General features: G+C 43.6%; 1 protein-coding gene across 1 annotated transcript; it reads right to left on the reverse strand.

The window, feature by feature from the left end:
* Positions 1–2,895: 2,895 nt before the first annotated feature.
* Positions 2,896–10,647, reverse strand: RDH14 (retinol dehydrogenase 14). The gene is given in 3 exon segments (XM_050950906.1): positions 2,896–3,822; positions 10,106–10,549; positions 10,552–10,647. Coding segments are annotated over 3 exon segments (1,158 nt in total). The 3' UTR covers positions 2,896–3,204.
* Between the last annotated feature and the right edge of the window lie 5,200 nt (positions 10,648–15,847).

The raw sequence follows: 15,847 nt of genomic DNA on the forward strand, positions 1-15,847 counted from the left end.
GGATTAAGGTACACAATTCCCACTTAAGTGCTTTTCAGCATGGCACTTTTCTTTGCAAGCTACGCCCCAGTAGGCATCCATGACCCTCTTCTAACATGCACACAGTGGTTTTGATGGGGTAGTAATGGAACAGTGGATCACAGATCATAAATTTGAGTTCTATTTATGTTACCTTGTTTTTTTTACTGTTTCACCAAAGGAGCTAAAGGTATCTTCTGGTCTGTAGGCACTTGAGAGAACCCATCTTGTTTGTTGTCAGAAGAGTTTGTGCCCTGGTACAACTGGTCAAAACTTGGCCTTGCCCTCGGTATTATGCTGCATGGTAGTTGGTTGATGCCTTCCACTCCAGCCAGGGTTGCATTTCAATGGTATTACATATAGTCATTTGGGGATTGTTTTAGATGAAAGACGCTAGATAAACGTAAAATAGCATTTCACAGGTTGAATACCTGTTTATTCTCTAACCATATTTCCATCCTCTCTCTGGGACGGCCCTCAGCATTATTTACAAACAGCATGTTTGTGTCAAACATTCAGAGTACACAATAATCACACACTTCAGTTCTGCTCCTACAGGTTCTGTTGCCTAAAAGTGAGCAATATATGCTGCAATTACAATATAGTGAGCAATACATGCTGTAACTATTGTTACAGGAACTTTAAAAAAAACAATTTTCTCCCTTAACTTATGATCTTCTAGATTTCTCTGTCTTCCTCCCAAAAGCATGGAGCTCCTGCTATGCCTCTTTCCTATATCCACAGCATTGCATCTCTGGAAAGAGGTGTGGAAGGGATGAGCACAATACAGTGTGTGAGTTAGAACATACAGAACAACATGCAGTGAGTATGAGTTAGAACATATACATTGTAAATGACCTGAGAATCTCAAACATGGTGTTACCTCAACTGTTGAGCCAATAAGGATTTAGTGTGATAGATTAAGCTTCAAATACATCAATCTTTAATATGTATATATAAATTAATAGTAGTAATCACAACCCCAAAGCACTACTTTCTTCATATTAATTAAATTTACTTTTACCTTAAATTGGTGCTGTTAAATAAAATTACTAAAGAGAGACAAGCACATCATAATTAACCAGAAATAGTTACTAAAGTTATATATTTATTTTAAAATAATAAGGGAGGCATAATATCTCTATATTTATTTTTGGCCTATTTTAATTCCATTATCTCTGCATAGTAGAGACTCTCTAAGCCATGTAGGATAGTTGCCAAGGCTACTTTTGTCAAGTTTGTGTATTAGTTTCTTGATCACATTTGTCCCATGTACGCATTAGTGAGGTTAAGGAAATAAGTATCATAAGCGACTTAGATATTGGCATAGAAAGTACGCTTATTAAGTTTGTAGATGATACCAAACTGGGAGGGATTGCAACTGCTTCGGAGGATAGGGTCATAATTCAAAATGATCTGGACAAATTGGAGAAATGATGGGAGGTAAACAGGATGAAGTTTAATAAAGACAAATGCAAAGTGCTCCACTTAGGAAGGAACAATCAGTTTCACATATACAGAATGGGAAGAGACTGTCTAGGAAGGAGTACGGCAGAAAGGGAGCTAGGGGTTATAGCGGAGTCAACATGATTCTGGGATGTATTAATAGGTGTGTGTGAGCAAGACACGAGAAGTCATTCTTCCGCTCTACTCTGCACTGGTTAGGCCTCAACTGGAGTACTGTGTCCAGTTCTGGGCACCGCATTTCAAGAAAGATGTGGAAAAATTGGAGAGGGTCCAGAGAAAAGCAACAAGAATGATTAAAGATCTAGAGAACATGACCTATGAAGGAAGGCTGAAAGAACTGGGTTTGCTTAGTGTGGAAAAGGGAAGCCTGAGAGGGGACATAATACCAGTTTTCAGGTATCTAAAAGGGTGTCATAAGGAGGAGGGATAAAACTTGTTCATCTTAGTCTCTAAGGATAGAACAAGAAGCAATGGGCTTAAACTGCAGCAAGGGAGGTTTAGTTTGGACATTAGGAAAAAGTTCCTAACTATCAGGGTGGTTAAACACTGGAATAAATTGCCTTAGGGAAGTTGTGGAATCTCCATCTCTGGAGATATTTAAGAGTAGGTTAGATAAATGTCTATCAGGGATGGTCTAGACAGTATTCGGTCCTGCCATGAGGGCAGAAGACTGGACTCGATGACCTCTCGAGGTCCCTTCCAGTCCTAGAGTCTATGAATCTATGCACTTACACAGAAGATGACTTATCGGGAAGAATTGTGGGGCATATTAGACTGAACCTTATGCACATTTCACTATGAAAGGCAGTATGATAAAAATCTATAAATAGACAATTCATAAAACAAACCACAGGATCAGATTTTGGGCTCTGACACATGCTCAGTCACATAAAGAACTACTGAAGTCAATGGTGAGGCATCCACCAGCCCAAGGCTTAGTGCAGGATAGGGGCCTCGATTCATATCTCCAGAAGAGCAGGTTCGACCCAAATAAAATAGAACCTGCTGTACAAACATACATATATACTAGATTAATGGCAGTGACAGATGCTAATTTATGGAAGGCCATCTTGAAAATATCTGACTTGTGACCCACAGCTGAGTTATAATATGGCTTGATATAGTTCCTGTTCAGGCAGCCAGTAATATGCAGTTGTGGGAAAGAGCTTCTGTGCTATGAAACAGTATTCAGAGGCCTAGAGGACTATAGAGGAAGAGTGCTCACAACTCACTGGTAATATCTTTCACATTTTTAGCTTGGATTGCTCACCAACCCAACACTGTTATTGGTATTAGGATGGATTCACAAACCATCTACAAGAAAAAGCAAACAGCCACACATTTCACCTACAATGCAATACATGCAATGTCTGAGATCAAATAGTGGGAGACAACAAAGAAGCATATCCATTACATAGCAAATAACTTTTTATTTGTAGAACAAGTAGCTTTCTGAAGAGATTTAATGCTGAAATATATTCAAACACCCAGGCTGTTAGACTCTAGTTCTGTATTTTTTTTTTCAAAATACGGATTTAAAATAGAGAATATTCTCTATTTTAAAAGAGCTGTACAAATTACTCCTAGTAGCTTTGAAATCTATGAGCAAAGTAATTTGTGTTTCACACCATTCAAGGGGGAAATACCATTGTAGAAAGCTTCAGGGTAACAAAATATTAGTTATCTTCATTCCTTTCAGTAGGTCTTTTTTCATTGCATTTATTTTAATAATCCAACCATCACTTCACTGATATCCCAAAGTTTTCTTGCAACTAAATCATCCATGGCTTTAGGCAGCAGTTCCTCCTCTTTGCAATCCCCAAAATACTTGCCTGACACACCCTCTACTTCTGCAGAGGAGGCCAAATAAATAGAAGTCTGGGCTCCTTCCAATGGGGTTTTGAAGAAAGCCCATGACACCAAATTGAAGAGGGGTTTTGCCAGCAAAGGAATATTCATGTATCTGCCTAGATTGGTTCGGACTATACCGGGATGAAGCACGTTGACAGTGACTCCTGTGCCTTCCAATCGGCGGGCTAGCTCCCTGGTGAATAGTATGTTAGCCAGTTTACTGCGACTGTAGCCAAAACTTTTATTATAACTTATCTCACTGTTCAAGTCTTCAAAGTTGATCTCTCCATATTTGTAAAGTTTGGAAGAAACTACCACAATCCTGCTTGGGGCAGAACTTTTGAGGAGGCCAAGGAGGAGGTTAGTGAGCAAGAAATGACCCAAGTGGTTGACACCAAACTGCATCTCGAAACCATCCTCTGTCTTCATGTATGGACACTGGAATATCCCCGCATTATTGATCAGAACATCCAGTCTCGGCTCTTCCTTAAAATAGCAAAAATAATCAGATTTATAAACACAGTAATCTGTTATTAAGATTAATTGTATTCATTGACCTTTATTAGGAAAAACCATTCAACTGCTCATCCTCTAAAATGGGATTTTCTAGGTCATGGTTATTTTAATGTAATCTTGGAAAAAGTAAGTGTATTGATAGTTGTCAATAAGAGGAGTATCAAATCACATGGGATGTGGGGGGGAGGGACTGTGTTACTCTGAATATAGCTAAAATATAAATATTTTTCAAGAATAGCATTTTTTAATTGAAATCCACTGAAATTATTCTGTAATACCAATTTCTTTCCAAAGAATTATCAGGATGTGACATTAAAGAAAAGCAGATACGTGTACTACTGGTTCGTATTTATATTGTGGGAGCACCTAGAAGCCCCAGTCATAGACCCTATTGTGCTAGGCACTGTACAAACAAAGAATAAAAAGATAATCTAGCTCTTTGAGGTAGGGATTTAGGATTAAAGAGACACTGCCAACAAATTTTAAACCCATCATTTGATTAGGGAAAAATAATTAGATTTATGACGAATTTTGAAAACACTGCTATTAATGATTTCAAACAATTTTTTTACAAACTAGTTTAAAATTTGTCTGAACTGTGGTGGACCAAGATACTATGTTTTGCCAATGCACAAGAACCAGAAAGTAAAACTGGTAACAGAAAAATGAAATCTACAGCCTCAAATACTTATGCTCCAAATCCTGCATAGTCTGTGCATCCAGAACTCTAAGAGGGAAAGATCTTAGGAGTTCCAAAGTGTGGTTCCACTCTGAAAAATGACTTCACACAGAAGTGTCACTATAAGTTCCATGTTTCAATCTGAATGCTCAGTTTACAACAATCTGCCCCCCTCTCCCACCTCTGCCAGTCCTGCAAATTTAACATAGGCTCTGGAAGTCAAGCTGAGCTCTTTCTGGCTCCTTACCACCAGTAAGAAATTTTCTGCAGGCCAGATTCTATCCTCATTTACACCTTTGAAATTTAATAGTCCACACATTTTGCCATCAATGGCACAAATATAACTTAGAGCAGAATCTGATCCTGCATTTGGAATTTAGTTAATAATTAAATCAAGATGGGGCTTGATCCTGCAAGACGCTAAGTTCCCTTAACTCCTACTGATATCAATAGGAGTTGAAGATGCTAAACATCTCACAGGATTGGTTCCTTCATGCATGAGTCAGAAAGAATTCACATCTCCCCCATAGCTGCACAGTACTGAAAGATGTAACAATTTATCATTAAAGCCAGCATATTACTCTGAATACACAATGCAGTTTGTCTTTGTGCAGTGGGGCTAAAAAAGTGAAAAATGAAAATTCAGGTATCTAAACATCCACAATGAAAGACAGGCGGTGGGAGTGCCACCTATGTCTCATCAATCTAGGAACCTCCTTTATCTTACAGACAACTTCAGAAAGGAGTCATAAATTCAGAAAAGGAGGGGAATAACATAAATGTGTATGTACTATAGCCCTTTGGAAGTGTTTCTAGAACTAGTCATCTCAATCATTTTGTTTTCTCCATCATTTATGCCATGGTGAGGGTATTCTAAAACAGCTGATACCAGTAGAAATAAATTCAATAGCGGCATTACCTTCCCAGGCTGTCTCCAGCTCACTCCCAGGTATATCACCCCACACACTTCATCTCATGCCTCACTATTTTGTTCTCAATTTTGCTTTAGAAAAGGCAACACTTTATTTGGTTTTGCCAATAGGGAGACTGCCAGCTTAAAAATCACTGTTTTTTAAATGTATCACTAACACCTATGAGGCACTACACCAGATTAGAAAAAGGGATATATTGTTTTCCCAGTGTTTACTTTGTGCATTTCACAGCACTTTATGTATAGTCACATTCAATTTCCCCTGTAAAGTCAATCAAGCCCAGATCCTGGAACTGGATCTATGCATTTGGCCCTAAATGGCTTCCCATTGAAGTCAGTGGAGTTTTACATGGGCACAACTGTTCGTCCATGACAAACCAATTACAGAATTAGGGCTTGAGTCAATTTCCCCTGTTGTTTCTGTGGGTCTTTTCTGTTAGTGTTTTTGTTCTGTTTAAAGGAGGAGGAAAATGCACACACACATAACATTCTAAAATAGGGCCAACACAGTGCGAACCTCAACACTTATCTTCCTTCTTTTCACTCCCCTTACAATTTTCTTATCTGCAAAGATTGGAGAGGTCCAACAGACTACAACAGACCCACCGCTGTAGCCCTTTTTACCACTCATCTTCATTATTCCAGATATTTCTTCTTCAGTTAAACTCATGGTTTCTGACACCTTTGTTTAAGTGTGTCATTTAGTTACCCAAATGCATGGGGATCCTACAGATTTTCAAGAAACATTTAGCTTTTTCTCTAAAATATAACCCTTCCTGCCTTGATTTCTTCAAGGGCCTCTTGAGTCAGTGTTCGGACCCAAGGAGTGCATAGTATTCCTGTCTAGACACAATGGGGAGAGACATCTTTAATACACCCTGGAAAAATAAACTAGATATTTAAGGGACTGTTATAAATTAGAATACTGTGAGATGTGCACAAAAATATTCCAAGGTATGAGATACCTGTCTAGCTTTTCATTTAAAACCCAGAGAAAGTGCCTCAAACAGGGCCCCGATAGTCTAGAAAACCCAAACTGAATAGTGGATTTTTGCATCAAGATTATTCATAGTTTTAGTTAGAACCAGGAGAAATTTGGTAGTTTTGATTGAATTTTCCTTATTGTTCCTCAGTTCAGGAAGTGGGAACCCGCACAATCCAAAACAGAAGAAAGTGTTTACACAAATCCTGTGAAGTGAATCTGGCATGTCACTTTAGAAACTCATGTTTAGCTCTCAACTTTATTTAAGCCAAGATTATTCACTTTTTGTTCCTATTAAGAGTATCAACAAAAGAAAGCTATTAGCCACCTTTTTCTCCAGCATAGAGAAACTTTCCCCCTCTCCCTAGATGAGATAGTAAAATCCTAAAAGATGACAACTGGGTCCTGACTCATTCCCTCATTTTTTCTTTACAAATATGTCAAACATTACTTCCAAGTGCATGGACCTGCCCTGTGAATTGAATCCAAAGATCTAGCATCTGAAAAACACTCAATCCAATCTGTTTGAAAGATGATACAATTTCTTAATCATACCTCCCAATCACTATATTATCTGAGTGTCTGCCAAATATTTCAAATCAGAAATGACACCAGCCTCCTGGCAAATTATGTTAAAGGCCCAAAAGGGTGAAGAGAAAGGGAATATTCATCATATTATTATTAACGCGAAGTTATGGTGAAATATCAAGTGTTAAGATGACGACATTTCATGGGTTAAGAAAATGATATCAAGAAAATATTCACCCCAGAGTTATACAGGGTGGCAGTTCCAGCATTAGCTCATTTTCTACCATTATGTAGTTTCCTTACAGCACACACCCTTTCCTCTATTTTGGAATATCCCTAAACCAGCGGTCCCCAACGTGGTGCCAGTGGGCACCATGGCACCCACCGGGGCATTTATATGTGCCCGCCTAGTGCCCAGCAGGGTAGAGAAGCTGGGGTCCCACGCCTGCTGGGGACAGAATACTCCAGGGGTGCAGGCACCAGCTTTCTCTGTCCCTGGCAGGCGCGGGGCTGTGGCTTCTCTCCGGCTTCTCCAGGGCTGCAGGCGCCAGTGTTCTCGGTCCCTGGCAGGCAGGGGGCCATGGCTTAAGACGGAGAGAAGCTGTGGCCCCGCGCCTGCCAGGGACAGAGAACTCCAGGGCTGCAGGCTTCATTCTATGTTAAAGTAAGAATAAAAAATATATTTGGACCAGCTGTTCAACAATGTTTTATTTTTTTTTTAAACTAAATAAGATGAAAACTGTTTATGATATTTATTTTGTAAAAACTCCTTAATTTTTCTTACAGGTAGATAAAAAAGAGCAAATTCACATGGTAAGGTGAAAGAGTAATTGCCGAATAATTTAATTTAATACCTTTTACATGTAAAATTACCCTTTTTATCTTAGCGATTCATATATTATGTAATATTAAATATGATGTTTTTCATATTATTTAATGTACAAATACAAAATAAGCCTTGAAAAATTGCTGGCGCTCGCCACACTCTTCTGAAAACATGAATGTGCGACTAGCCACAAAAAAGTTGGGGACCACTGCCCTAAACAATGTAAATTGTATCCATGAGATACTCAGTGAAACCATTTGTTGGCTTGCTCATGCCCTTCTACAAAATCTCTTAGGAAAGCCTGCAGGACCCTAGTCAGCACCTCACAAAGTAGGCTTGCAGGATCCAGGATAGGTCTGACAAATTCAGAACAATTATGGACATACAGTATACCCGCGATATAACAAACCCCTCAGGATCCAAGCCATTTGTTCTTTACAGCAAGGGGGTGATTATACAAAAAGAGACCCATGACGGAGAGGGGAGCAGGAGTGGGGAAGCCAGCTTCTCCAGCCCCATGGCTGCAGCTGACAGCTCCTCCAGCCCCACGACTGACAGCCCTCGACACAGCCCTATGGCTGGAGGTGGGATCCAGGGACTGAGTTCATTATATCCAAAGATTTGTTATTATGAAGGGCATTAGAGAGAGGGTGTACTGTAATAGAAATGTGCTCAATGTAGATTGGATTCAGATGACCCCATAAAAGTGCTCTCTCACTGCAGCCTATCCTCTATGCTGTAGGTAGAAGGGGGCTCACACTTAAGCCAGTTCACAGTCACAAATTCCCAGATGCCTTGCAGAATAAACTGCAGCAGACTGCAGCTGTCCTAGTTTTTTCTTTGCCTCCCAGAGAAAACAGGTTGCCCCTTGCCTGCTGCATCTTGATATAAGCTTGTGAAGGTGATTTCTGGCTGCGCTGTATAACTCCATGGGCCCAGTCCTTCCTACTGGTCAACATAGCTAGTGGAACAAGAAAATTTCCCTAGAAAAAGAACTTTGGCCTAATAAGGCTTTGTTCCCTGGGTTAAAAACCAATACATAAAAATGCACCAAAACATTACATCACATCTCAAAATATTTTGGGATTATTTTTAATACCCTACAATTTGCAAGAATAGCTCTGACAAAAGCTGCTACTCTTCACTCAATTTCAGCACTGAAGAACCCCAAGTCACCAAAGGGATAATTTGAAGACTTTGTAGCCCTTGCTGGATAAGGGAGTCAGAGACAGGAATGTTCCTGAGTTGCAAACCTGCACAAGGGCTGCTAATTAGACATGCAGAATGATTTGACAAACTCCAGTTCTCTGCAAAGGATAGGATGGTGCCAACCATGTTGCCCTTGGATCAACTAGTTCTCTCACATGCCATCTCCCATATTACCTTCACCAAGGCCCATATGAGCTTCTCCCTTGCCTCACTCCAGCCCTCCCCATCCATTCTCCCATCGCCCTCCTCGCCTCCAGCCTGCCTTCTCCCCTCGCTCCATCCCTTCCTCTGTCCCCTCTCCACCCCTCCTCGCCCCCCAGCCAACCCTCTCCCCTCGCTCTATCCCTTCCTGCCCCCTCCTCCTCCTCCTCCTCCTCACCCCCCAGCCTACCCTCTCCCCTCACTCCATCCCTTCTGCCCCCTCCTCCTCACCCCCCAGCCAACCCTCTCCCCTCACTCCATCCCTTCTGCCCCCTCCTCCTCACCCCCCAGCCAACCCTCTCCCCTCACTCTATCCCTTCCTGCCCCCTCCTCCCCCTCACCCCCAGCCTACCCTCTCCCCTCACTCCATCCCTTCTGCCCCCTCCTCCTCGCCCCCCAGCCAACCCTCCCCTCACTCCATCCCTTCCTGCCCCCTCCTCCTCCTCACCCCCCAGCCTACCCTCTCCCCTCGCTCCATCCCTTCTGCCCCCTCCTCCTCACCCCCCAGCCTACCCTCTCCCCTCACTCTATCCCTTCCTGCCCCCTCCTCCTCCTCACCCCCCAGCCTACCCTCTCCCCTCACTCTATCCCTTCCTGCCCCCTCCTCCCCCTCACCCCCAGCCTACCCTCTCCCCTCACTCCATCCCTTCTGCCCCCTCCTCCTCCTCCTCGCCCCCCAGCCAACCCTCCCCTCACTCCATCCCTTCCTGCCCCCTCCTCCTCCTCACCCCCCAGCCTACCCTCTCCCCTCGCTCCATCCCTTCTGCCCCCTCCTCCTCACCCCCCAGCCTACCCTCTCCCCTCACTCTATCCCTTCCTGCCCCCTCCTCCTCCTCACCCCCCAGCCTACCCTCTCCCCACCCCTTCCCCCATACTTGCCCTCCCCGCCCCCCGTACCTGCAGCACCCGCTGGCAGAAGCTGCGCACGGAGCGCAGCGAGGCCAGGTCCAGCTCCCTGATCACCAGCTCCCCGCCCTCCGCCTGGGCGCCCAGCTCGGCGCGGATCTCGCGGGCCGCCTGCTCGGCCCGGCCGCGGTCCCGGCAGCCCATGATCACCCGGGCCTGCATCCGCAGCAGCTCGGCCGCGGTGGCCCGGCCCAGCCCGCTGTTCGCGCCCGTGACGATCACCGTCTTGCCCCGCATCAGCGCGGCAGTCGCGGCCCGCGAAGCCCGGCCGGCCCCGGTCAGGTAGCGACGGGCGATGAGCAGCAGCCCCCCGCCCAGCGCCGCGGCCAGCAGCACCGCAGCGGCCATAGCCCAGCTCTCCGGGCCAGGAGGGAGCCGCGAGCAGGGGCCGAACGACACCCGGCCCGGCGTTTTTCCCAGGGCGCAGCCGGCCCTGCACCGCCGCAGGATGCCCAGAGCCGCGCACAGGTGGTTAGATACCGATTGGCCAGCGCGGTCCCCTTCGCTTTGCATTCTGGGACTGGTAGTTTCATCCGCCTCCCCAAGCGGGGTCTCAAAGCGCTGCCCAGGGCAGCGCCCCCCTGAGAGCTGCCTGCGCGGGGCCCTTGAGCTGGGCGAGCCCCGAGCTCAGGTACAGCGATGTCCCGCCACGGCCGCGCTAGCTGTGCTGTGCGCTAGGCAGCCCGTCCCCCGTGCAGGGCAGCCCCTGAGCTGCTGGCACCCCAGGCAGGGACGCAAAAGCGTTTGAGCAGATAAAAGTGTCTCCTGCTGCAGCCGGACCCCTCTTCTTGTGACTTTCCCAGCAAGGTCTGGGTCTGAGCCCGAAACACTGAAGAAATCGAAGCTCCCTTGACAAAAGGGAGAACTCTGTTTTGAAATCAACAAGGTAGCATTCAGGGAAGACGGCAGGTGCAAAGTACTACAGTGGAAAATCAGATACACAAGGACAAATGGGGGACGCTGGAGAAAGTCCAGAGGAGAGCAACCCAAATGATTACTGGTCTAGAAAATAGGACCTATGAGGGAAGGTTGGGAAAAAAATTGGTTCAGTCTCGAGAAGAGAAGACTGAGGGGGAACTCAATAACAGTTTTCAAATATATAAAAGGTTGTTACAAGGAAGAGCGTGAAAAATAGTTCTCTTTAACCTCTAAGGATAGAACAAGATGCAATGGCCTTAAACTGCAGCAAGGGGAAGGGGGTTATGTTGGATATTAGGAAAAACTTTCTATCTGTCAGCGCAGTTAAGCACTGGAACCTGTTGCCTAGGGCTGTTGTGAAATCTCTGTCACTGGAAGTTTTTAACAACAGGTTAGACAAATACCTGTCAGGAATGGTCTAGTTATTAAGTAGTCCTGCCTTGAGTGCAGAGGATTGGACTAGATGAGGTCCCTTCAAATCCTACTCTTCTGTGATTCTATGAAAATGGAAAAACACTGGCTAGGCAGTAATACTGCAGAACAGGATCTGAGGGCTATTGTGGATCACAAATTAAGTATATCTGACAGTGTGATGCAGTTGCAAAAAAAGACTAATATTCTGGGTTATGTGAAGAGGAGTGTCATTTCAAAGACGGAAGGTAATTGTCTCACTGTACTCAGCACTCATTAGGCCTCAGCTGGAGTACAGTGTCCAGTTCAGGACACCCCTTCAACTATAAGGCAATATTTTTTTTAAAAAAGGCATATTTAATCTGGAGAAAAGAAGACGGAGGGAGAACTTAATAATAGTCTTCAGATATATTAAGAGCTGTTAAAAAGTCAAAAGGCTGAGGATCAGTTGTTGTCCATGTCCACTGAATATAGGACAAAAAGTAATGGGCTTAATCAGTAAGGTAGATTTAGATTAGATATTAGGAAAAACTTTCTAACTAAAAGGACAGTTAAGTTTTGGAATAAGTTTCATCACTGGAGGTTTTCAACAGGTTAGACAAACTTTCGTCAGGAATGGTCTAGCACAAGGGCTCGAGTAGACGACCTTGTGAGGTCCCTTCCATGTTAAGTCATAATCAGGTTTTACACAGATCTAAGCTACTGAATGATATAGCTTAATAAATTATTCATTACAAACCAGGGCTGAATGCATTTTTTACATTTTTTATTAATGACTGGTTATGGGTGAATTTATTACATAGAACTAATAAAGAAAAGATCACAGATGCACTTATGGACATCAGTTCAGCTATGTATAGACTAATCTTGAATACTGAAAGCTTCTGACAAGGTTTGCTTCCTTATCTTTAAGCAGCAGTCCTTTTCTTTTGTTTAGGTTTCCCAATGCAAACCCTGGGCCAATCTAGAGACAAAAGCATGAAGGTTAGTACTATGAAAGCAAAAATGGGAGACAGAAGATAAACCATAGTGAACCTCTAAATGGCTCGATTTCAAATCAATTTTCTATTGAAATATTTCTCAAAGTATCCAAAATATTTAATATCAGGTGACTTTGAATTATCCACCCGATGAAAAATGAAACTAATTGGGTTACAAAAGCTATTTAAGGCCTCCAGATCCCTTCAAAACATGAAAGATTTCAATAGACACATGGAGAAAACTCGATCTCTCAGTACAAAACTTATAAAAGCGATATGTATCTATAGTGATTGCTGATTTAATCTAATACATGATAAAGACCATGCTATTATCTGACCAGGCTCCTGTTTTTCTTAATATTCATCTGAAGGGAGCACTAAAACATAGGGCCTTGTTCTGTCCTGACTTAATTGGGGTTCTATGTGGCGTAAGTCAATGGGTAGAACTTGGTCTCTGAAGATTTTACACTTTCTCAAGGATCTAACGGAGATTGAAAAAGACATTACCAAGTTCACTTAGCTGAACACTGTCCCTCAAAACACTGCCTACTGTCTCCTAAGACAAAGTCCTCAGAGGCAAGGTTTTCAAAAATGGCAGTGATTTTGGGTGCCCAACTTGAGGCTCCTTAAAGCAGGGGTCTCAATGTCCCGGCCCATGGGCCATCTGTGGCCCAAGAATCTCCCCATCGCGGCCCGCAGTGGAGAGACACATGCAGACACGCTGCCCAAATGTCTGCTGCAGGCGCCGCTCCCGGCAGCTTCCATTGGCTGGAGGAGAGGGACAGCGATACCTCACTAGTTGCCAGGCAGCGTCAGCCATGGAGGCAGCATCATTAGTTGCTGGCAGAGTCAGTGTCACTTTTTTCCACAATGAATATAAACAAGTCAAAATACTGAACACAACTATCTGATGCACATCTTGCTGCAATCCTGAAGGTTTCAACTGCTCAGTCACTGAGTCCAAACATCAACAAACTGACAGAACTGAAGGGTTGCCAGGTGTCTAGCCAACACTAAAAACTCTCTGGCAGGCGAAGAATTGTATAAAGCTGTATGAAAGTTTTATTATTTCTAAGAAATTCAAAATAAAAAAAAACAATACAAATGTTTTCTTTTCTGAACACCATCTTCAGTGACATTATTGGCATGCAGGGAGGATTTGAGGACTGGCACTGGCCCTAAGTAAGGTGACCAGGCAACAAGTGTGAAAAATTGGGACAGGGGTGGGGGGGGGGTAATAGGAGCTAAGAAAAAGACCCAAAAATCGTGACTGTCATAAAATCGGGACATCTGGACACCTTATCCCTAAGGTAAAATGAGTTTGAGACCCCTGCCTTAAAGGGACCTGATTTTTAAAAGGGCTGAACATCCACTTTCCAAAAATCAAAGCTGCTCAAGTTCAGCACCCACAAAAATCACTAGTCTACAGTGAAAGAAAATGTTGCCTAGGCTTTTTTGCTGAGGACAAATGTATTTCCCTGTTAAATTAGAAAAATAGTGTAATTGATAAGACAAATACTTCAGATACTAAAAGATAAGCATGATCAGTCAGGATCACAACACACATTAAATACTTACAACATTGAGAGGACAGTTAAGTAGTGCAATGACCAAAAAACAGAAAACCACCCCCAAACATCATAATACTTCACAAGTATACCACTTGAGTATCTCAAAATATTTTACAAACATTTACCCACCTTAAAGCCACAAAACCCCTGCAACAAAGGTAGATGTAGATAAACCTGTACATTCTGGCTCATCATAGGTGCAATTCGGTGAAGTGTCAAGCACCCTTATTTCCAATAGTTATTGCAGCTAGACTCTGAGGGTGCTGGTCACCTCACAGGATTGAGCCTGAGGTAGCAAACATTTTGTATATAAACTCAAGTACAAATGTACAGAAGCTAGTAAACTAAGTAACACAAGCACAATGCAACACACAGAGTAACATACATTTTGAAGCATCTGAGTTTTTCCTCCTTTATGAAGGAAAATAAAAAGAAGGAAGTATATCAAACTTGTCCTCCAAACCCACCTCTCTCATTAACATAATAAAACCACCTCCACAAGAGGCGGTAGCTGTATCAGCATCAGAAGCTCTCCTACCAACATAGCGCTGTCCACACTGATGCTTAGGTCGGTGTAACTAACATTACTCAGGGGAGTGGCTTATTCACATCCCTGACCAAGATAAGTTAGTTATTATAGTTAAGCTAAGATTTAATTAGGGGTATTTTTGGTAAAAGTCATGGACAGGTCACAGGCAATAAATAAAAATTCACAGCCCATGACCTATTACTTTTACCAAGAATACCCCTGACTAAATCTCTACTTCTGGAGCCTTGCTGCTGTGGGGATCCCCTGCCGGGGGGGTGGGGGGGGAGGGAGCTGATCCAGTGCTGGGGATTGACTGCCTCCTGGTTGCTGCTCCCGGGGACCGCTCTCCGGATGGCCTCCAGGTGCCCCTGCTCCAGCTGCATAGGCAGTCCCCAGGGCTCTCGCAGGACCACTGCTCGGGTGTTCCCCAGAGCCAGCCACACCAGATGCTGTTCTAGCGATCCCCAGAGCCAGCTGCCTGGGACTGCCTGCTACAGCATCTAGCCCCAGGGACCACTGGAGCAGCTGGCCCTGGGTCACTCTAGCATTAGCAGGTGTGGCTGGCCATGGGGCACCAGAGCAGCTGGCCCCAGGGCCCTGAAATCAGCCACACCAGCTACTGCAGAAGTCATGGAGGTCGTAGAAAATCACTGAATCCATGACTTCCGTGACCTCTGTGAAAGAATCGCAGCCTTAGTGAAAGTGTGTACACACCCTGAGTGTGTGTGAGAGAGGGAAAGCCAAGTCAAAGGAATGAGTTTTGCTTTTCATTCTAAGAACCACACCCAGAAGAAATGCTAACCTGGAGCAATGCTTAAAAATACCCCAAACCTCATCTCTGTCCTGTGATTATCCCAGTTAGAACACACCAACCAAATTAATATTATCAAGAAGACAACAAAGTCAGCCATAGGCCTAAAATATATTTTCAGTCTAAATCCTTTCCAAGAAGCACTGCCACAGTATATCAGAACAAAGGTCAGCAACTCTGGAAAAGGTATTTGATTAAAAACTTAATCACTTCTATTCAGTTAGTTCTTCAGTATATTATATTTTTACAGTGGGTTGTTTCCATAATGAGGAAGTTAGCCCCTTAGCAATGATCATTGTTTTCCAAAATTAAAGCTTTCCAGGAGGATTCAAGGTATCTAGCTTACTACCATCTCTCAGGACAGCTGGCTTGACGCATAGTTTAATAGCCACTTGTAATCCCAAGGCAATTCTCAGTTTTATTGCATTCCAGAACTCTAATCTTTGGAGTTTGGCAGAAAAAAATTACTTTTATTTTGAACTTTCAGGTCACGAGGCTAGTATATAGCCTCCA

Source organism: Gopherus flavomarginatus, chromosome 4 (assembly GCF_025201925.1).
Source record: "Gopherus flavomarginatus isolate rGopFla2 chromosome 4, rGopFla2.mat.asm, whole genome shotgun sequence".
In the NCBI taxonomy this organism is placed as follows: Eukaryota; Metazoa; Chordata; order Testudines; family Testudinidae; genus Gopherus; species Gopherus flavomarginatus.